This window comes from Syngnathus floridae, chromosome 10 (assembly GCF_059516105.1).
Source record: "Syngnathus floridae isolate MCC-2025c chromosome 10, RoL_Sflo_1.0, whole genome shotgun sequence".
Taxonomy (NCBI): Eukaryota; Metazoa; Chordata; class Actinopteri; order Syngnathiformes; family Syngnathidae; genus Syngnathus; species Syngnathus floridae.
In genome coordinates this window covers 10,387,960-10,412,522 of record NC_142422.1, presented here as the reverse complement: position 1 = coordinate 10,412,522, position 24,563 = coordinate 10,387,960, and the positions used below count along the sequence as shown (strand labels likewise).

The following is a 24,563-nucleotide window of genomic DNA, read 5'->3' as shown; positions in this document are numbered from 1 at the left end:
AAGCTCACCATCGTGTTTGTGGTCAGATTGAGAAAATAGAGTATCTGCAACACCTCCAAACATTGTTTAAAGAGGCCTTTAGGCGACTTCCATTGTTCAGTGTGTGTGGTGGGCCTTAAATATTATTTTTTTTATTTGCCTTCACCAACTTCTACTCTTGCCAGATCCAACTGTGCTGAAAACATTCGAAAGCACATCCTCCATACGGGAAAACATGAGGGGGTGAAGATGTACAACTGTCCAAAATGTGACTATGGCACCAACTCTCCGACAGAGTTCCGCAATCACCTAAAGGAAAGCCACCCCGATATTGAGAATCCAGACCTTGCTTACCTCCATGCAGGTATGTCATATTTATGTTATTGCCTATCAAAACACAACACATTTAATACACAAATACATATTTTATGTCAGCTTCATACACCAATCTATGTTACACACTGACTGTCCTCCACCATTATTTTTTTTAACTTTCAAGGAATAGATAATCAATGTTTTTAATGGGTTTTGTATAAATCCAACTAAAGACATCTAAGGTAATTAAGGTCAACCAAACCAAGCTCTTTGACAATTGTAGAGGTCAGGTCTTCTCATCTCACTGAATGTTCTTTTTGTCTGGAGATCAAGTCTTGCTATTCACAGTCACAAAGACACTGCTCTCAAAGATTGCTGGTCTAGTCTTTGCTGTCAGTCACTCAGACCACAGAGACAGATGAAATCATGATCTTCCTCGGTTGGGTTCTTTGGATCCCATTGGTCTTCATTTGTCCTTGGAGGGCCACCAAATCCAATTGACAGAGTGCTTGTCCTTCATAGGAACAGAGGAGGTAGCCTTTATCCTGTTATCCTTCTGACCTCTTCAAACTGTAGCACTACAATGCATTTTTTGCGGCATTGTTCTTCATTTCTTATTGAAACTTAACAGGGGCGATATTGCCCTTGTGTTGTTTCTGATTTTTTATTCCCAAACAGTTATGAAGTTATAATAATTTTTCAGATGCAAGGACGTGTTCTTTCTTAAAACTCTAGTTGAACCTAAATCGTATCCTCTCACCTTGCACCCAGTGCTTCCTGAAAACCTTTCACCCCATAATTTCCCTCACCTCTGTTTCACTGCTTACACGGATGACTTTGCTGCAAAGACTCTTTTGCTTTTTATTAGATTTTTGTTCCCTTTCATTTTTAATTGTCATTTATAAGAAAACACAATACTTATTCCAAAATCCTGTTGAGGAAATTTCAAGGTCATATTTATGGGCATCATGCTATGACCACAATTCATTCTAACCATATAAAGCATTGTAAACATATAGTTCATGGTCAGGGTTGCAGATTGAAGGTCGACTCCTGTATGGAATATGTATCCTGTGAAGGAACAATAGTATTCTCCTCTTTTATTCAATTTTCACATGACAAATACAAAATATTACACAGTAAACAAGCAAACATGGTTTCACTTGTGTTGACAATAAATTATGACGATCATCTTAAGTGATGTGATGATCTTGCCTCTGTCAAATGGCATGGTAATATATCATTGCATAAGTGGAAAAAAAAAAATTCCCACATCAATGCATTCAAGCTATAGGTGGTTGGTAGGAGGTTGGACTCACTGAAATTGCGCTTGTGATCTTTCCGGCTTTTTAAAAAAAAGGTGAGATGGTGACCCCCCCCCCCCCAAAAAAAAAAAAAAAAACTGTTTCATCTAACTAGGCAGAACAAGACCAAAAGAAAGAGACAGAAGAAAAAAGATTAAGAAGGTGGATGTTGAATTAACCTGCATGTGATTGCTCTCTGTCAGAGTGGCACCAGGGCCAGCAGCGAGAGGCAAATCATCTGTGATGGCCCTTCATGCTTTTTCCCCTTTGAAAGACACAGATCAAACGCACCCTACTCACGATTCCTTGCAGCCCCATCGCATCGGATTGATTGACACCCAAATATCTTGGCTGCTGCTCTGTCTTCCCAAATAATTCTCTTCACCCACGTCTCTCTCCATCTTGCCCTTCTTTATTCAGTGTTGCAACTTGAATTAAAACCATTCTCAGGGATGAAAGCAGAGGGATTTTCCAAGTGAAAGAAAGAAGGGAATTAGACTCTGCAAGTAATGCTTGGGAATGATGATTGGAATTTGAGAAGAAAATGAGGAAAAGGGAGGGTTTGGTGTAATCAAATGGTAATGGCAATTGTCTTTCTTTTGCGATCTGCAGTCAGATATGCCAGACAAATTCAGTACGCTCTGCACAGGACAGTATGTCAGGATGAGCTGCAGTTTTGCTACACACTTGGGTCGAGTTAATTAAAACAAAACATGGCTTTTATGCAGTTGCTGGCTTCCCCCAAATTGTCAATTTATTTTCTGTATCTCAGTAATATGTTTATTTCCTGTCTTTTAAATACGGGAAACCACAGCAAATCACGGCTCACATTGTGAATGTCACATGATGAAATTTAGAAAACAGGTGAGCCATGAGTTGCGTGTTACATCACTACTCAGAGTGCATTATGACAAACTACAATGGCGCGACATGTGCAAATAAAGTTTCTACAAAACATTAAATTGGAAATTATTTTTGAAACTCGTGTCTTACAATTATGGTACTAACAACCAAACAAAACTCATAGAGCAAACATGTCATTAAAGTCGGGGTTCCTTTTAAATCAACTCTCAATCAAGATGGTTGAAATCCAAACAAAGAAAACAATACAATAGGTGGTTAAAACTGCTTGACACTTCCTGACACAAAAATAAATAAATACAATGGACACTTTGCTGTTGATGTTTTGAGTGATATATTGGGATAATTATATGCCACTGAGCAGTCTATGAAGACTGACAGAGGGATAGAGACAGAGACAGCTTTCATGAGCCTTTACATAAAAAAAATACTGAATTGCATGAGCTATATATCATTAATCTTCTAGAAAATATTTAGTGACATAATGGCATATAAATAATTAAAATGATACACATCTATTTACTCACGTCACATATTTGATTTTTTTTTTTTTTTTTTTTACAAGAAGCCTGGAAATCATGGTCTGGGAGAAATAAGGAATTTCAAAATGAAAATGTGTAGATATTGTGTGGAATTATTTACCAATATTTTCTGGATGACGAGAAAGGCAAAAAGGTAGTGAGTCACACAACATTGAGAAAGGCATCGTGCACGTTCATGCATTGCAAAAGCCGTCATTTATCCAATGACTGATCCACTTAAATGGTGATAGCAGCTGCTGTGATAAACTACACACAATCTGTACTATATCTCATCCAAATGCTTTACATACATACTGCACTTTATTCCCATCAAGTCACAGTATATCACTTTTAGCTAACTACTACTTGAGATGGTCGACATTCATAGTAAGACAAATAAACATACAAACATCTTGACTGCATCTATATGAAACGTTTGGTTGATTACTGTAACATCATGTTATCTATAGATGTCATATGCCTACATCCACCTAATGGCTGAAACAAAATATTAACTGTTGTCAAAACTTAGACTTGGCGTCATTTCTTCGACCACTGACAGCAACACTTGTTTGTGTGCAGGAATACTTTGAGCAATACTAGTGTGTGCGGTTTAATATCTGTGTATTATACATAAGCTGAAACAGTCAAACACACACGAGGTCCTTTCCTGTGAGTGATGTATGGAAGGAATACTCGAGTGCAGCACTGTTCCTCCATGGGATAGTGACTAAAACCAGGCAGGCAGGCCGTCGTCCTATAAATCCTAATCCATTATTCAATCCACCTTCTCCCTCAATTCAGACACACACTACTTACCCAGATACATCTGAGCTGTCCAAGGTGAGAGATATACAGACGGGGGGAGTGCTGACTAAATGAAAGAATTGGACTAGAACTTTTGGAGAGCATATTGAGACAAGACTGCAGCTTTTTAGTTTCAGCCAAATCTTGACCTTTACTGAGCCAACACAACCCTTTGTCTCGATGTCTTCCCTCATCTACACCCTCTTTGGCTCAAGTGTTCTTTTTATGAACTCTGACGTGACCTTTGCCCTCGGTTACTGTACCAAGCACCCTTTGTCTTCTTCATTTGCCTCTCGTCGTCTGTTTGGTGACTCCAGACACAGCAGAAGCATCGCTAATTACCAGCAGGCTCAACTTTTCCAACTAAACAACCAATTATCAGCGCTTTAGCTAAAGCCGAGTCCCATGTTTTCTGATACAGTGGCCTATTAAGGACCCTTATTTCTCCCCCAGCATAATTGAATCCCCTGGCTGCTAATCAGTGGGCTATTTTAAGGCAATGTGCAGTTGGTAATCAGAGGTCCTGCCTATTAGACTATCAGATCCCAATTAAGTGCCCTCTTATTTCCAACATAACAAGTCGCTACTGCCACTGGTGTTATTGTAGTTCTCTTTTTTAGCGGCCAGTTTCTGTTTAGAGTGCAAAAATAAAAGGGCAAAGGTTAATTTCAGTGTTAAGAGCTTTTTGGGTTTTTCTTTTGTTCTTTTTTTTCCCCACACACATAATGAGGAACTACTGAAACGAGGGGTGGTGTAGATACAAAGCTCTCAATCGTTGCGTTGACGTGGCTCACTGCTTTGTTTATTCCTGTTTTCTACACAAAATAGTCTTTTACAGTACAAGCTGTATCAAAGGAGTTTAGTCCATTTCTTTCGAGATTAAATTTTATGGTCTGCTTCCATTTGCAGAGTAAGTTTAATGTCAACATAAATCTGTGCTGTGCCTGAAACACTGATTTCATGATGAAACTGATGGATGTAATTCAAGTGCCTCTGTAACATCGGGGAGTGCTCAACCTAATCTATTGCAAATGTTTTTTCAACCACTTTTATTTAGGTTTAATGAGTGCACATATCACAAACCTCTCATTAGCAAATAGATAGGCACTGAAGCTGCTAAACTACAAATGCAAACATCTATCTCCTGCTGCCTCATGGGCCTCTCTGGCAAAATTGGATGCGTCTTATTGCAGATTTTAGATTTGAGAAGAAAAAAAGTTTGGAATTAAACACTTTCCGCAACAGGACCTGTTTTGTCTTTTAGGATGTACTGAACATATCCCTGCTTTTGTCTTGGTCGCATCTTGGTGACTGCTAAAGTTGAGTGGGGCCAGTGTGAAAGAGGCCCACAGAGAGTAGCTTTTGAATTTATATGAGAATTCAGAATGGGTACGTGTGTGTGTACATGCGCACGTGCATGCGTGTCCGTGTGTTACAAAAAGAAAGTGTGCACGTCTTAAAGTCTGTGTGTTTAGTGTCGGTGTCGACTCCCCACAGCCTAATTAAAGGGCAAGAGAAGCCACTCACAGAGAGTTTAAATCTAAAAGGGTAAATTAGCACTCAAAAGGGGTGTGGCAAATTCAAATTCCACGCAGGCCATGAAATCTCTTTTGGCACCTTTGGTAAAAAGGCAAAAAAAGGAACAAGGAGGATGAAAAAAGGGGAAATGTCTTAATGAGATCTCAAGGAATATTGTCTTTTTTTTTTTATATATATGAGATGAATGGGCTCTTACAAAATGACACCTCACAGTTTCACAGCAATATTTAGTCAGTCAATATTGGTGCGTCACTGGCAATCCCGGGTGTGGGCCGTAAGTCGCTCATTCATTCATTCATTCATTCATTCATTCATTCATTCATTCATTCATTCATTCATTCATTCATTCATTTATTTAAAGTGTTCGTCGTATTCGCTCTTTATTTTTCTGTATCCTGACTTCTTCCTAAAATTAGTTTCCTAAAGTGTTTGATCCAATAGACTGACTAAGCTGTTGAGTCCTCTTTTATTAATTACCATTTGGAAGTAGGCCACAATTTTCACAAGGTAGCATATGGCTCTGCATATGAGCTTTGTATTTTTTGGTTTTATGGGGCTTTTTGTAGCTCTTTTTTTTCTGAAAAGAAGTTAGCAATCAAAGAAGTACAATCACAAAAAGCAGAGTCACGTTCTAATCAGAAAAAAAATGTTAGGTACTTCTGTTCCAACATTACATTTCAGTGTCATGATGGTTGGAAGATGAAGGCTTCTGTTGTTCCGTTGTGCCTATCCAGTATAAAGTATTTTTTTTATGAACATTTTTTATGAAATGTTACCTTTTATTTGGATCTTCTAAGAAAGTTGCCCCTCAATTGTGTTTTGATAAGTACTGGTTATAATAAATTAGCAGTTTGCTTTACAGTATATTCTTTTGATCGCTTCCCCCCCAAGTAAGATAGATAAGAAAATACAGCAAAGCCTCAAAATTAAAATTCTTCTCATGTTTTCACCCAACCAACATAACTTAAATGCCACACAAAAATGTGTTCTTTAAAGGCTCGCCATCATGTGTGGTGTTAACGTGAGGCAACGGCAAAGTGATTCACTTATTTTTACAAACGTGTCGCCAGTTTCATCATTTCCCGTTTATGTGCTGGTCAGTGGCTTTCAACGTCCATCCATAATGTCTGTTGTCTAACTGTTGTATTGTTGCCTTTTTGGTGTTTTATCTCCTCCATTTGACTGCTCTCAAGCGTGATGTTGGAGTATGCGAACATCTCCGTACGTTTCCCTAGAGTGAAACGGTTAATAGAGATTCTCGGTATGCAATACACAACCTGTACGGATACAAAAACAGACACCGAATTTCATTTACGACCTCATAGATCTTTGCCCAAGGACTAAGTGTGTATGTTTGTGCATATTGGAGATTTCATGTGAACATGGAGTCTCATATGTCACTCTACTACATTCATTCCTGGAAAATAGATCTTAGTTCTGTCAAATCTCAACCTGCGGGCATAAGAGACCTTAACGGATTTCTCTCGCAGTGAAGCACACAAACAAAACCTTTCCCTTACTCACACACATACAAGCGAGTCTCAAACTCACCCTTCTGGACTCACAGTGAAGAATACAGATTCAGGTCCCCCTGTAGATAGTGATCAGCCTGGCTGTGGCTTCAGAAATGTTATCTTCACCCGGCTGCTGAATTGATAATACTCACCCGTATGCATTTTATTACAGAGGCCCAGTTTGTAAAAAGGTAATCATTTACTGTTGCTACTATCTACCCTAAGCCATACATCTTCTGTCCTCACAGGACAAAGTTATGCCGCTGCTTCTCACTTTTTTAAAACTGTGTTTTACTTTTCATTGCTTTTATAAAATAACAGCTACTTTAAAGGTTTTCACCTTCCGCTTTATGGTAAATGGTATGGGTTGTCACTTGTTTTGCGCTTTTCTATTCTTTGTACTCAAAGCCCTTCACGTTGCTTCTTCATTCACATACTGATGACAAACCAATAAGAGCAACTGAACAATTCGGTGTCTAGCTCAAAGACACTTTGACATCGTCGCAACGGTTGGGAATCAAACCTCATTCCCTGGGTTGGGAGTTGACCACTCTACTTTTGAGCCACCCCAGCTTTATATCTATAGAAAGCATCAATAATGTATTTTTCTGGGGCATTTATACATGGCCACAGTATTTGTGTGTAGAGATGGGACGTAAGGGCTAAAAATGACAGTGAGTGAAGGGCTAATCCGTTTGGGTGTATTCAATACCAGGCCCCCCAATTTCAATTATCATATTTATTCATTCTGTCCTGCTTAATGCTGTCTCTCTTCCTCACACTTGCTCTCTCACAGATCCTTCTTCTGTACATTAATATATTTTTCCCTCCATTGCTCTCTTCTCTGGTGACATGTAAGCCTGCCAGTCAAATTGATTGACAGCACTCAAGTGGCCCACGGTAAAGTGTCTCGTTTTTTCTTTTCATTTTTTCTTCTTGGTCAGACACTGTAATGGGGTCTTATCAGGAAACCCAATTTATTGTTTGGTTTGTTTGTTTTTTTTCTTCGCGCCAAAGCGAGTTGCCACTCAAAGTGATTGACAGCTCTCAGCCTTGCAGACTGTAGAGCTGGGATTTCCTTTAAGTTGTCATGTTTATTTTTGCTTTTTTAAGATCGCACATGTGCTTGTGTATTAGCTGCTGTTTTGTTTTGGTCTGACCTTGGCAGTGATTTCAGCTGACAGATGGCAATCTGTAGTCTGCTCAGCACGTTGCAGGTTGCATTTAGCTTAGTGAACATCTTTGTTTAGGCATGGGTTTTATCCAAAGAATCAGTATTGAAATCAATTAAATTTGGCCTGAACTCACAAAGGGGGGGGGGGGGGGGGGGGATATTTCTATATTATAGTTGTTTTGTATGCAACATATTTCTTTTGTTGTAGATGTGTGAAACTAAATTTATATTTTCATTTTTATCTGGGTGCGTCTTTCCTTCCTTCATGAGTTAAACGTCAATGTGTGCGTTTTTATTTGATATGCATTTCAAAGCACATCTCTGTGTGTCATCTTGTGTGTGTGTGTTTTTTGTAAATGTCCTTTCCTGTGTATGCATGTAATGCTTGTTTATGTCTATCAGCTCCCATGTGTAAGCGATTGTGTGTGTATGACCTCCGAATACCGAGGCTTATCGTGGCAGTGTTCCACATTATTGATAGCGAGCAAAGATATCGACAGGCCAAGCACAAGGCAGCTTCCAGCAACGCCGGCAAATGGGATGGGGCTTTGATATGACATATTGTGCGTCTCAGCACAAGCCATAAATAATTCTGACACGTTTTTGTATGCATGGGAAAGTCCTTGATTCAGCCTCCCATAAAAATAAACTTCTATTATGGAAGGTATTTGTCAAGTGGGTGCGTGATGGATGGCGCGGCGTTTACCCTGTGGCAGGACGATGGGTTATGGATGCCCGCCGCCCCTTGCTGGGGGAGGAGTTGTACCTAGCAACACTGACACCAGAGTAATTACTTACCTCCTCACCACCGCAACACTGAGAGGAGGGAGTGGAAGTGGGCTGAGGGCATAGTGGTCTGTGTCTAGGTGTATCTATTGGGCCGGATAGCAGTTCTATACAAACACCCCAACCACCCTCTGGAACCACACACCCACCCCTACCCATCCACAATTTCCTGCAACACCCAATGCACAAACCCAAGGCTACATGGGACGTTTTAGTATAAATCAATTGCGATGGGTAGACATAGACATATGTTTTGATTTTGTATCATTTTTGTATCTATGTCATCAGACATGACATAATTAATATTCCCTCTGACTCTCCAGCCATGGTTTAGCTCCAGTGAGTTGTCCTCGAGAAAGCGATTGAACCCCACCACTCACATTTATAACTGTACTTTTTAGCAATGATGAATAACGTAGATTCAAGAGAGGTAGTTGGTGGGTACATGCTGCTTCCTTTCATGCTGAAAGTGCGGGTTCCATGCCCGATCAGAATCAGTCATTACATGTAGTCCTGAAAGTGCATCAATGACCGAAATACAGAAAATCACTATGGTCCTCTGGCTCACCACAGTCTTTCTTACACCGACCTGACGCCTTGAAAAACGCATCGTCCCTCAAGACCTGTACCATATTCTTATGTTTCCCTGCCGAAAAATGGGTTTGAAAGCCTTCCAGATCACCCTCGCTACGTGCACTCACGCATGTGCGTGTGAATGTACCCCACAAGTTTTGCTGCTTATCTTTTGTAGTGATTGTCCATCTGTACTTTCAAGCTGAGCGTGTAATCACTGGACTAATGTCAGATGTCTTTACATCCGTTGTAAAACTGATGTCCCGCGCTTTGTGCCGTAACAAAATTGTACTGTTCTGGTAAAACACATTTCTGCAAAGTAGTGTTGGCTTGGAATAAAGTAAAAGTTAAAAAAATCACACTCGTGACGGTGATGAGTGATGGCCGTGCCACATCATGTAACAGAGGCTTTGCGCTAGCTTTTAAACGTGACGGCCTCTTGTTGTCAGTCCAGATTTGTTGATATTGGTCTGATATTTTTATTTTTTTTTCACCAAAACCAGTCTGATACATTTGCACAGATATCAGTATCTATCATTCACTCCTACTTATCATTCACTCCTACTATTTTACATTCAGGAATGTTTGCAATGCCCCAAGAAAGATAAGTAGAAGAAAAAAACAAGTACTAAATATATAAAACATTATTCATTACCAAATGAGTTGAACTTACGTACCAGTTCAGGGTGAAGTCTGCCTCTCGCACATAGTGAGCTGGGATGGGCTCCTGCACCCACGGCGACCCTGAACAGAATAAGTGGTGTTGAGAATGGATGGATGAGTACTGTCTCATATTTTTTATATTTTATATTTATTAATTCTAGAATTTTAGTCTATATTTTCTTTCTGCACCAAAAATACTCTAAAAGAATCACACGGTTTCAGTAGTTTAGGAATGGCTGGTGCACGATTCTTAAGTGAACTGGAATACTAATTTTGTGTTTTTGATACCAATGTGTAGTGTCCACAGGATAAAAGAAGTTCATTTACCATTGAAGTTTCTTGAATCGTGCCATTTTTTTTTTATTAATTAAATGTTACCAATTTAGCAAAAACAGTTAGGTGCCACCTCCACTTTTGTGCAACCCATTTAGTTTTCGTCAAAATGAAAGCTGTGATGATTGACTGGAACTATCACTTTGTGAGATTATACATGTTAAAGAACTAAATCCTAACAAAGGTCTCTGTTTTAATTTGTTTGCATGCATTTGCAATTTTATGCCCATTGCATATACTTATGAATATGTACAGACATTTGTGTTGGCTAATTAGGGCATATGTGCATGTTTGTATGTCAGTCTGTCAGCAAAACAGCCAGATTGAGGGGCCTTGAATGCCGACTGAGGATAAGGAAGGGTAGGCGTTGGGTAAGGAGCGTGTTCTCCACTTACTGCTACACACCTCCCCTGCGTGGGTGTGCACGAGGTAGCCTGGGTCATGGTGGGGCAAAGCGGCAGCCTGTCAGTGGGAGTGACACCTGTTCACCACTGCTCACCACTTCATCTTTACAGCTGCTCTCGTCCCACTGCCTCAGCCTTTTTCTCACTTCCTTGTTCGCTGCCCTCCTTCGTCCCCTCCTCCCACTAATGCAACACAGAGGCGAGGCTCGTCAGGTGAGGTAGCGGTTAATAAAACAGGTCCGGATGTTCTTTTATGCGAGAAAGGAGTCGGATTCTTGTCAAGACACTGACAACTAACATCAACATGTTGCCTCAGTGTCTACGTTGACAAGGAAAAAAAATCTTGAGTAAAGTAATGACAGGGTTTAGACATAGGATAGGTTTTCAAGACAATCAGATCATTAGGGACACAGCAACATTCAAGAGTGGAGACTCTGTCACTCACTGGATCCACTTTTGACCTAAATTTATTGCATCTCAGCACAAAAATGCAGATTGAGGCAGAAGGTCTTGATAAATGCTTTCTTAGTATGGATTGGGTCTTGGTTAACCTTGTAACCCTCTCTCATGATCTAGAAAGGTGGACTTAAACTGCTGTCGGCTGCTACAGATGGGGGTCAGACAGAGGAACGGTTCTCAGTCAATAAGCTTAGAAGACCATCAGGGACTATCGATTGGAGTGGACAGTGAAGCTAGCGCTGCACTAATTGTTTCTTTACTAGGCTGTGGCAAAGACAACAGACATGGGCTGGAAGTCATGAATCTTACATCTGTTTTGTTGTGAAAGCATCAGGAGTTAATAGCCTTTGATTACCAGATTCTCCCGCGTGCATTCGTGCGTGTTTATGTGTGTGTGTGTGTGTACTTAAGAATATGAAACAATGTGATACATTCACTGAACAAATGTTTGTACTGTCATTTAGTTATCTCCTGAGTGGTTGGAGGAAGCTTTAGCTCCATAGTCCGCTAAGTTTTGTCTTAAATTTCTGATGCTGCTTCAGCCGTAAAACTCACACAAGCACTGTTGTGTCTCAGGTATGAAAATGACTCCGTTTTAGGAGAAATTGGCCATTTGGAAAAAAACCTCCATAAATTGTAGGGCTCCACCGAGAAATTAATTCAGGCAGTTTTGAGTGTATTTTGGTAGAGATAATCCCTTTACCCTCATGCTGATCATCTGGTTACAATATGTCAAAATAACTACAAGTTGAACCAGTACTGACTGAACATTAAGTGCCTTGTATGGAACTCTTAGTATTTCTTCCCATCAGGGTCCTATTTGACGAGTTACAGTATTCTTCATGGTTCAGTATGCTGTTTCATGTCCCTTTTTTCTCAATGATACAAATCGGCACTGTGATCACCTGCACAGGTGCTTCCTTCCCTGTCAGGATTTTTTTATTTTTTCATTTGTTTGTTTTTTTTGTTTTCCTTTGTTTGTGTCTGTCAGGATTTTTTTTTTCCATTTGTTTGATTTTTGTTTTTCTTTTTTGTGTCTGAAAGGAGGGGGTTCATAGGTCGAGGTCTTTCTGAAGTCATATCTATTCTGACCCCACTGCAGCAGGCATGTGCGCGTGTGTGCGTATGTGTGTGTGTGTGTGTGTGTGTGTGTGTGTGTGTGTGTGTGTGTGTGTGTGTGTGTGTGTGTGTGTGTGTGTGTGTGCGCCCCCGCGTGTTTACACATGCTGTGTACGTGCATGTGTTTTGTTTATTGCGCACAGCAGCAGAGTTTGTTTGTGACCGACTGTCAGAGCAGCCAGCCAGTTGTGATGAAAGACATTTGGACCTTCCCATCCATTTCACATTTGCTCCAATCAATTATTCAACAGGACACCCAATTAAAAATGAGGGAGAGCGGTCAGGGCCTTGCCCCCCAAAGGCCGCCACTCGACAACTCTTTCTGTGAATAATTGGTGCAATTAATTTAGCATTGAGCAATAGAGTACTTCTCACTCTCCTCTGTCTTTGTAATTCTATGTCCGAATTTAATGCAAAACCTCTCAACCCCAGCATTCATTACAGACACATAGCAAAAACAGTGTTGTAGTGATGTCACTAGAACATGATCATGAACTATCCTTGAACATGCAGGTGAGGGTGAAGGTTTTTATGCAAATAGTCTTTTCTTGACCGCATGGTAGGATTTTTTTGGAAAATATGCACTATTTATATGTATTAAGAAAAACGGTCGCATTAGTATTTATTATTTTTAGCAGAATATACAATTGCTTTAAACTCCAAAGGGATTCTAAATATTGGCAGAGTATGTCTTTCTTTTGAAAATAGTAATGCGCGTTGTTGGTGGTGTGTCTCACTTTAGGGTTTGAAAACCTCGTTTACACAGAACTCAGCAAAGCAAGAAAACCTGACTCTGCACAATCACACAGTAAACCTGCATCCTGCAATCAGCTTCTTTCATGATGTCCGTGTAAAGTAGTTGTTGTAAAGCGACCGTTGAGGTCAACGTGAGAGCTCAAAAATAGGCTTTACTTACACTTAAATTCTACCTGTATTATACCATCATCTGGAGGTCCACATAGCCTCTTAAATGAAATAAAATAAAAAATAAAAAAAGTAACGCACAACACAGCTGTGCCATCTGAGACTTGGACATTTCGTCAGGAAGAGAAATTTGTCCAGGTCACCCCAACAGTACACATTGCCATACAACAACATTATTTCTTGCTCCTTTTTCCTTTATTGGCAATTCTGGTTAATGTGCCACTGCCCTCACAACCTTCTATCAGCTTATGGCACCAATACCATGAAAAAACACACCCATAATTAGAACATTCTCCAGCAGTGGCAATAAATGGCACAAGAGCTTCAATTTATTCAATCAGACAAACAGAAGAAAAATGACGGACTGAACGCCCCCCCCCCCCCCTTCCCTCCCCCAACGTCTTCCCTTTACCAGCCTCTCCCGTCACCCTATCTTTATTGATCATTCTCTTCCTCCTTTTATACCCCTTCTTGCCTTCCCACCTTCCTCCGCAAACCACCTCCACCAACGTCTTTTGATTGCCAGATTGACAGATGAGTAATTCCACTGTCAGTGCTGACTGACACATGGTAATGGGAAGACGTTTCAGAGCAGCAGTACAACACAAAATAATTTCCAATTTACTGCTCATCAAAAGCACTCATACAAAAAAGAGAGAGAAAGCGAGGGAGCTTAGAGAAAGAGAGGAAAGGGGGGTGAGGCGGAGGTGAGGAGGGAAACACAAAAGTGGATTTATGGCTTCAATTACTGATATTTCACATTTAGTTTAAAGCGACATGTTTTTGTAATGTGACAGGCTTCAGTGGATTTGAAAACCTCTTCAGACCTCTCCGCTCTTCCTCGAGCCCCCCACACTCGCTGTAGAGATAATGAAAAGGGGAATCAAGAAGGTGGATGATGGGTGGAGGAGGGGGTTGGGGGGAGAGAGAGTGATAGCTGTGGCTCCTGAGCTTCTTTGAAAAGGCCAACTGTGAGAAAGATGAGGCCTTCACGTTTATTTGTAGAAGGACTTGCAACTCACCACATTTACTGGGCGGGCTCAACCTCTGCTCCATCCGGCTTGGGTGAAATTTATTTAAAATCGTCACCTTCAGACTACCAAAGGATGATTTTCTGTGCTGTTTACAAGAAAGAGATCATCTCCAATGTGAACGCGACTTCATTTGCCCCTAAAAGTGATGCCTTGACTGTAAAACCAGTTTTCATCAATACTTATGTAAACAGGTAAGAGTCACCTCCCACAACACCACGCAGGCGGCCCATACATTGTGTACCCAAGCATCTTCCTTAAGTGTGTTTTCTGTACTTGTTCTCACCTCACAGCCTGTCGGCCCCCCACGCAACCATTTTGGATGTCAAAGTAGAGAGTGATACAGCATGTTGGCAAAAAAGCCTCTTTGTTTGGGTAGCCTTCTGGAGTGAGAGAAAAAATACCACCTACTTGCCACAGCAACATGAGAAGACAGATAAAGTATACTAAACAGTACATGGAAATGGAATCTACTGCACTTATGTTACCCATTAGACCACTGCAGGCAACAGTCAGAAATATGCATTAAGAAAGTAAAAAAAAAAAAAAACTCCCTGTTTTAGAATCAGAATCAAAATTCACTTTATTACCACTGTCAGTGAAGGAGTTCACAAAACTAGGATTTTTTGCAGTACAATTGTGCAACATGAAAAATGACAAATAATACAAATATCTTCAAAAGTTACCTTCACTTTGATCTAGCTGAAAGGCGGAATGAGGACATTTGCGTTGCACATGTCCTAACGCTCTACACTCACATGCACCCGCATACGGAAACGACACTGAATGCGATTGAATCACATCGCCAGAAACACTGGGAACATATTTGGTGTGAATGCATTACTGTGGACTGAAAAGAGTGCTTGATGATCAGTTACAAGACCGCCGACTGTGCCTGTCAGTCTGTCCATCTGCCTGCTCATTCACGTGTGCATGCTTGTTTGGTTCCTCATCTCAACTGCACTTTATTTTGGAGTCAGCCAGTCCTACCTCAAGTGTCTTCAATTGGTCTTAAAAGCTGGTGCTCGCCTCCTAACCGGAGCTCGTATGAGGGAGCTCATAACTCCCCTTTGCCTCCTTTCACTAGTTCCCTGTACATTTTAGAGTTCATTTTAAGATTCTTTCATTTGTACTCAAGTCTTAAATTGTCTTGCCCCCCTGAGCTCGTCCACCCCTAAGCATGTGCCCAGTGCCTCAGTTCAGCGGACCAGATGCTACTAGAGGTAGCGAGGTTCTTCTGTTGCAGGTCCATCTCTTTGGAATAACTTCCCAGTAAATGCTAAGCAGGCCCACTCTCAGTTCAGTTTTAAAACTCGCCTTAAAACACATTCTTAGTCTGTTTTTTAACTCAGCATGAGACTTGCCATTGTTTTGTCACGGGTATCCAAATCCGGTCCTAGCGTGCCACTACATTTTTGTATGTTTTAGATGTTGCCCTCCTCCACCACTCCTGATTCAAATTATCAACTCATCAGCAAGCGCTATAGAAGCCTGATAGAGATCAGGATAATTTAAATTAGGTCTGTTGGATGAGGGAAATATTTAAAACAGTCAGGATAGTGGCCCTTGAGGGTTAGATGTGGACATCAGTTTTTCTTTTATTCATTCATTGTTTTCTTGTCTTTGTTTGTATGTCTGATTTTTACTCACTGTACAGCGATGGTTGTTTTTACAGTGCTCTATATAAAGTTGAGCTGAATTGAGTATTGAGGACGTGACTAATGATTATAAAACAGCACCATTTAAGTCATGATTACCAGCGCCAAAACATTATGGGAAAATAATCTGACGACAAACTCGCCACTACTCAGTCACCTTCGATGTCATTCATTTGAGCGTTGTATTACTGGGGAAACATGTATTTGTCATCGGTTCGTAACTAGAAAAACAAGAAAAGTGTTGTAAGGTTTTATGTATGCATGTGTGATCCCATGTGGGTTTTCTAGTTCTGGACCGTGACACTTTATCCGTCCTCTATTAAAATCCCTGAATCCAAACTTGTGGTATTCAATCATTTTGATTAAAAGCCACGGTCTCTAAGAGAAGTGTTGAGAGTGGAGCTGCACGGTGGCCCACCACGTTTGAGAATTCATATATTTTCATAAACTTTTAACAATGTCAATGAGACACGTCTTCAATCTTTGGCTGTGCAACGGCAGGGCATTCAATCTTTCTTTAGCTTTTCGACAGAAAATTTGAATACGAGTGCAGTGTTATTAATGTGACAGTTCATATGGAGAGTTTCATGGGGGATTTGTGCAGCTTTTTTTTATTAGTTTTGGAGACACGTGGCAGAGAGAAACGGAATGAAAAGAAACATGCTCTGTTAGGTCAAACACATCTAGAAGGCCCTTCTGCATTTCTAGCGGTGACTTTTAACATATTAATTTTGCATGCCCAATTAACAACACTAACTAACCGGCAACATTTATTTCTCCTGCTTTAGTATACGAGAGCAAATGCATTCGTTCATTTATCATTCTGTATTTCCTTTCCTCTATCACTCTCTCCCTCTCTCTCAGTATCAGTCATCAATTGTCGCTCATTCATTTTTACTTGAATCTTTTTAATAGGTTGGGATTTACTAAACCCCTTCTTAGATGGGCAGGATAACTTGAATCACATTTGTATTGATAGGTTAAATTTAGCTTGATCCGGTATCGTTGGGCTGATTGTCCTTGATGCTGTAAAGAGCAAACCCTGGCTAATATGAACTGGTTTGTCAATGCCAAATCAATGTGTATCTTACATGAATGCTTACCGGCTACATAATCCATAACAGTTGGTAGAGTAGCACTATATTGAGTGTCTGATGCCTTTGACGCATCTTTGGTGTCACGGGTGGTGCCGTACAGGCGCCTTAGACTGGGGCGGGTTGCCATTCCTACAGTAGAGCTTTCATTACCATTCTCCAGTTACATGCCATAATAACGTAGAGTATTTTATTACCATTAACTTCACTACTACAGCTATCCGTCTATCAATATGCAAACGATGTCTTACAGAATGTTTATGCAATATTGGAATTTCCACCATGTGTTGTTTTTTATTAGACACTATGAACAAAGATTTTCAGACAAAGAACTTAATCAGTCAGCTACTTTACGATGTGATAATTAGAGTAAAGTCTAAATTCAATCCACTTGTTTTTGCAGGCCAATTATTTTACAGCAAACTGCATAAATATCAAAATTAAAGCATGTCACAGACTCATTTTGACCTGTTATGCGTGAAACAATCAATTGGATAATTTCACACAATTTTATTTGCATTAAAGTGTATTAAATTTTTCTTTGATTACTGTTTATTAACCAATTGTACTTGTGTTGATATTATTCAGTGATTAATAATTAGTATACAGAATTTGGTGCCCATTGTTTTCCCTAGTAAAATCAGAGAATTTTTATTTTGGAGGGCCTTACATTAAAAGATTTGGACAAACTTTTTTTTTTAAATGGCTCTGAAAGATTACTTGCTCATTAAAATACAAAGTGTTTAATGTGATCGTGGATTTGTTGTCAATTAATCGAGTATTTTTGACACTTCAGGCAAATGATTACCACACGGTGGCCATAGATATGGATTTGGGTTTGAATGGTTCTGTTGCTATGTGCCATGCAATTAACGGGTAAAATATCCACGCTAACATCAGTTTTTTGCCTGCAGTGAGCTGGGCTAGGTGCACGCTTTCCTGTGACCATTAACAGGATACGCAGTAGCGTGAATTGATGTTGGGAAGGCCCTTGCACATTGCGCAAAGCAAGATCTATAAAGTACTGGTTGAGTTTCTTCCTGGCATCAAGCACTACTAACTAAAGAACAGGCTCTTTTGTCCTTTATCGGGGACCTCTGACCTTACCAGTGTTCTCCTGAATGATTTGCGCAAAAGACACCCTGTAAAACCTTGAAGGAAAACCTATATGTAAAAGGTAGACAAGCTCTACATTTTCTCCCATTTTCCATATCTGTAGGGATAGCAAGGTTTCCCAATAGTTTGCCCGTGTTTATTCATTCAGAGATGGTTGACTTTGGGACCCTCCCATGTTCTGACTCGAGTTTATTCCACCCTCTGCTGTGTATCACAGCCTTGTTGTCAAGAGGATGGATGGAGTCTGTCCCACCCAGTGAAAACATGGCCAGGCATCCAATGGTCACCCGCTGGATAACAGATAGATACACACACCCAGCATACCCTTTGGAGGATTTAAAAAGGGGGCTTTGAGTCTGTCTTTGTCCGCTTTGTGAGCGTGCATGCGTGTGTGTGTTTTGCAAGTACAATTGTATGGGCCATTGTAGCCATGGCACTGTTATGGTACCTGCTGGCAGCCCAGTAATGATGCAGACTGATGATGTTAATAAGATGAGCCCCCCTCCCCTTGGCTACAGGACAGACACCAATGCCTTGTCCTCATACACAGATATCCATGCACAAATATGCATTCATACAAATAGCGACATTTTGTCGTCACACAATTTGCTGACAGTATTGCACTTAAGGCTTTTCATTTGTTCAAAAAGAGAAGGCAGTGGAAATGAGAAACGACACCCTGTTCTTTACCAAGATACAGAAATAATAATAGAAGTACAAATGCAATTGTGGATGCAGTAAAAATCTGCTGGAAGGGGGAATTACCACATGTGGTATCGCAAGGTCTTCATGCATGTCACGGTATTCTTCCTCTTTTTATTTAACAGATAAAAATCAGTAATTGGTGGTTGATGTATGAGTTTGGCTACAGGTGCACACATGTACTTACCCATATATTGCTTTACGCGGCTATTCTGTTTGAGCTCCGTGGCTTCACAGGAATCTTGTTTGTTAGCAGCCTCGCTGCTTCATCTGGCCTTTCCGTCACAATGTTCCTTTTATTCAGGCACGGCAGTTTATCACCTTATTTCTCCTTCAATGTTGTTGCTAAAATGAAACGGTATGAAAATGTGACAAAAATTAACAAGCTTTTCGCTATCATCACAATATTACCAAAATGTAGACATGCACCGAATGAAACTGTAGACATATTTTGCAGAAATTATAAAAGTCACCCAAAGAATATACTTAAAAGTACAAGCTATAATTACAATTAAATGACAGTGATTTGATGAACTAAAAAAAAATATTTTTGGGGTGAAGATCACAGAGACAACTCAAAGATACAACCATGTTTCATGGCATCTTAACATGTGTCGGACATATTCACCTCGGCCTGTATGCTGTGCTCTACTTCTAATCTGACAATTCACATCTTCTTCCTTCTCTTTTTCTTTGCTTTTGTGGTTTGCACCGAATGAGAGAAGTTGAAAATCAACTTTTACTTTCAGAGACACAACACGGTAGTCAACGTAATTATAATTTGAAACTGTAAAACCAATCATTTGGAATATTATCACTATAAGTAAGCTATAAAACAGTTAACCCTTGTTGCTTTTGACAAGCACAGTTCTGTCAGCGCAGCGCGCATGCAGTTTTCCTTCCTCTCTGTGCGTCTCTCTCAAGATGTAAACATTTGCAGAAAAGCTGACAGAGAGCTTGTTTTAACAACCTCAAGGTCAGCAAGTCAAAGCCTGCAGTCGTCACGCCAACCGTGTCAGTGGCCTCTGTGTATGAGTTTGTATATTCACTTTGCGTGTGTGTGTCTGTGTGTGTGTGCGCGTGCTACACCATGGTGGATTTATACCTCACTGTGCACCTTCAATAATTCAATAACAGTGGCTGTGTCTCCTCCCCAGCTCTCAGTGTCATTAGAGAGGAGGGCTAAATGCCACCAGGCGTGGTTCATCTCTCTCAGTGAACAATGTCAAATGCACACAAAAAACACATAACAATACCAAGGCATTAATTCTATGCTGTAATTTTGCTGTCGTTTTATAGTTTATTTTATGTTTCAGACATTGCATGAATCACTCTTCAATAATCCCTTCTTCAAAATCCTGGTAATTAGACCGTTTCTTTCAACCGTGATGAAAATCAAAATTTGTCATTTTACCTTACATCTTTGGTGGCTTGTTGTTGCCTCCTACCTGTGGTGCAAAACTGTTTAAGCTGCCTGCTTACTCTGCTTGGCGGTATTCTGGACATCCATGATTCTGGTCCTCTAGTCTCTCCTATTGATCCAGCTTTCTATGTATTGCTATGTGCTTCACCCTCTCTCTGACCCATTCTCTACTTCCTCATAGTCTTGTGTACGAATATGACCTACACAATGGCCTGCTTCTGAATGTGTGCATATGTGTACGTGAGTATGCTCACTGTTGACCTGAGTGATGAGCAGTGACCCTCCGGCTGGCGCCTGGCGTCCTCCTCACCGCTATTGATTAGATCTGAGGTTTCATACAGTAGCCGCCTCACGTGACACTGTCATTTACTGTCTCTCCACTGTCTCTGACCTGTCTTGCATGCATATACGTTCATCACGACACTTAAGGAGTATGCATGTTCGTGATGAGCTTCATCTCATTTGCACTAATGAATGAATCAAGGGTTAAAGGGCTGGATAACACTCTGCATGTTTAATCATACCAAAAGAAGAGTTTAATTTCAAGACGATTGATTCAAATTATAACTGTAACATTTAGCCTATTACAACAGAGTGAAGTGCGAGAGATGGATGCGAGAAAACCAGGATACAGCTGTCAGGGTGCATGTTTTTACACATCTTGCAATCGGATCGCATTTGACGGAGTATAATTTGTGACTCCTTCATTTCTCTGCATGCCAAGTTATTTCCCGGCCTCACAGCCTTTGGTAAATAGCCTCTAGAAAACAGGTTCTTTATGAGGATACGTGTTTGTCCGTGCCTCTCGGTCAGTATTTACCACAGTAATGGTCATGCTAAGTGTAGTTGCAGGCTATTATACATCATTAGGGTGAGTACGGCTTAAAAGAAATGAATTATTTCACATGCTTCATTCCTCACTGGCCATAGCTGTTACACACACACACACACGCACATACTCTCACAAATTCACTGAAAGAGCCAGCCACTTATCAAGTCAGTCAGTCACAAATCACCATGTCAGTCAGGTAGTTTATTGGATCTAAAGTCTCCTGATCACTGCTAGTCAGCCCCAGCTGCCACTCTTCTGCCATAGCAGAAATTAAATGGCTACTAATGGCTGAATATAAATTATTGTGTTTTAGCCTTTTATGATACATGTTAACATCAGACATTTAGAAGGTGGTCATTGTTTTGAAGAATAGCAATACGAAAAAACTCTGGATCGTACAAATTATCGTCCCAGCTGTCAGTAACATATATTTGATGTTATGAAGACTTTGAATGGCCCTTGGGTGGGAATATGATTGCGATTGGTTGTTTAGCTTTATGGCTGACTGATGATTATTCATTCTTTTTAACCCCAGTGTTCTGAGATATACTCCCATATTTTCATTCTGAAAAGAATTTAGCACTTTAGCTAATTAATATACTAATATATCTTTCATCTGAAAAAAAATAAAAGCACAAATAACATAACTGCAGCAAAATGTTTTTGCGGTGTGGTTGCCCTTACTCTTTTTTTGAAACCTTCCACTGACCACTTTAAAATTTACCGTAATACTAAATTAAATCTTTTCTCTCAACATGTCTTCTACCATTTCACGCTTAACCCAACCATAATTCCAGTTGACTTTTTGACCATCAGGCTACTGAACTCATTTGAAACCCGTTGTTTTGCAGTTACGACAGTAGAAGTTAAGTCAATGGCTTTCAGTTATTGGAGATACAACATTTTGGGGAGGATATGACACCAAGACCTCATTGTAATAGTTTTGCTCATTGCTTTGAAAAGTGTAACAAGTATCCCCTACAGTGTTTGACGATGACTATAATAACCTGATCAAGAAGCACATAGGGTGCGACGTCTGACCTGCTTCCACAAGATTATAGTCATACTTTTTTTGCCATTGTCAGAAAAACAATTCTCTGTTATTGCTCTTCTCTGGTGTCCTCATCTCTGTGTTTTTCTTTTCTTCTTTTGTGCTGTCTGCCAAAAGAAAGGACTACCAGCTGGGTTTTAAAGACAGGGATGGGCTAGGTGGCACAATAACATGTAGATGATAGATGGAGGCCTAGTAAAAGACTAATTGTTCTCATTTTGGAACAAATACAAATCAATGCTTTGTCAATGGGTGGCAGAAGTGCACTTGAAGTGTACTATAGTTTCTGAATTGGAGTAGATTTTGTTGGAATTACAAGCAGTGGCAAAGTCACTCAGGGGGGCTGATCACGGTTGAAATATATTACCACTAATGCACAGTTAGATTCAGATTGATATGATAAATGAAAATGAGCACAAACGCAAGGTGAAAGTGCAAACAACTAATTTATCCAAATGAAACAATAAATGTTCATTACTAGCTAAATTTATTGATGACAAATATGTTATTAATAGATGTACAAATGCAGTATATACTATGCATAATATATTTCCGTTACATTTTTGTCCTCGGTTTGGAAGGTATGAAACCCAGAAGCAACACATAAATAACCGCACTGACTTAGACTTTTCCTCACTGGATCCCGAATTTTAAACAGTGACCCTCAAGTCGATATGGTCAGCGAAAGCATAGTTTGGTTTGGTTTTGGCAAAAGAGAAGACAAATATATTTACTTAACTGAATGTTGTGTGAATCATGTTCTGCTTCTGTGTGGGCGAAGAGATTTTGTTTGGGTGGTATGTATGTGTCAACTGACCCAGTGTTCACTCTTGATATATTATGTGAGGAAGAGCATAGCAATCACAACCACAAACCTCTGAGTTTATGTCTACATAACAATCTTGATCTTGTGTAAATCTAAAAGTTTACTGAGACATTTGACCTGAGAATTGACTTTCCCAAAGTCACTATCCTATAGACATTTGCCTCGCTTATACTGTCAAACAATGTTTGACTCATTCATTAATTTTCTACTGCTTGCTCACATTATTGTGAGCTGTTGCCTAGCCCATCTGACTGCACGTGAGACGGATTCCAGTTGCTGATCACCAGTTGCTAATCACACCTTGGAGCAATGCAGTCTTCAATGAAACTGACATGCATGTTTTGGGCATGTGGTAGAACAAGCTGAACTTCTGACTGTGAGGCAGACGTGCGAGCATTGGGCCATTTAATCCTAAAGATATTTTTTTATTTAAAATGAACTTTACCATGTTGACATGGCACTCATCTGCTCAAACCTTCCTTGTCAGGTTGTTTGCTTTGTTTTAACCATAGCGATGCCACAATGTATGATAGAAATTCAACAATGAAGCCAATTGGCAGTGCCACAGAGGGCAGACCGACAGTGAGAAGACAAGCTGGGAAGGAGGCGGAGAGCAGAGGAGGCAGTGTGAAACATGGAGAGAAAGTGAGCTGGATACGACGGTGTTAGAGGGAAAGATGTGGTTTATATAACTCCGGCATTTTCATTGGCATGCGTCAGGGTTGAGGCATCAATCACTCCATCTGTGTAAAATCACGAGCTGACTCCAATATTGCTAAATATTTATACTGTCACATACACACAGGCGTGCAGATGAAAAGATCCATTCATTAGGCCCTTTTCAAGCCTGTCAGTCTGGAGATGGAGATTAGAGGAACAACCTCCCACCGCGCCTGCCTCTGCTCTCGCAAGCTCATTGGGCCTATAATGCCATCAGAACGATAAATATTTTGAGTATCCCTCTGTTAAGTGAATAAATACACAATAAATATGGCATGGTGGGTCGAAGAACAGATATAGCTTGACAATGATTGTGAAGCACCTCACTTGTAACAATAATTGAACTGATACTTTAATCGCAAATCCAATATTTAATTGCAAACGGCACCTAGTGTGTGACCCACCCACTGGCATTACCAACTGCTGTTCTAGATCTACCTGTTCAATGCTAAAAACAAGTGGTTTCTTTCTTCTTCAGGACATTAGAAATGGTTGTATTGGCTAAAGCCAATACTTTTGCAATGGCGCGGATTGATTTTCTGTCTTCATTCAGCTTTACAATTGCTTGTTTTTCACCCACAGAAAGCTTTCTGGTTTTCATTTATTTTTGTTGACAAAAGCCAAATTTGAACCTGAGCATAGACATTCAGCACTATTTATTGTTAGAATAATGAATATCAATAAGACACGCATGGGCAACAAAAAAACCTATCAGTAACATATTCCAAAGCTTTTGCTCACTTGAAAAGTGGCTGGGACCAAACAAAAGCAGCAAAATAAATGCTAAAATGTTGATTTCTTTTCTCATATTTGTGTTTTGCTCTCAAGCTCGAAT

At 40.1% G+C, this 24,563-nt stretch overlaps 1 protein-coding gene across 1 annotated transcript in view; it reads left to right on the top strand.

Moving 5' to 3' along the window:
- The window catches only part of LOC148392320 (zinc finger protein 407-like), a 117,123-nt gene that overhangs the window by 80,868 nt on the left and 11,692 nt on the right, over positions 1-24,563 (top strand). The window contains exon 9 of the mRNA XM_088387686.1: positions 165-343. Coding sequence (XP_088243812.1) covers positions 165-343 — 179 coding nt within the window. The remainder of the gene's footprint in view (positions 1-164; positions 344-24,563) is intronic.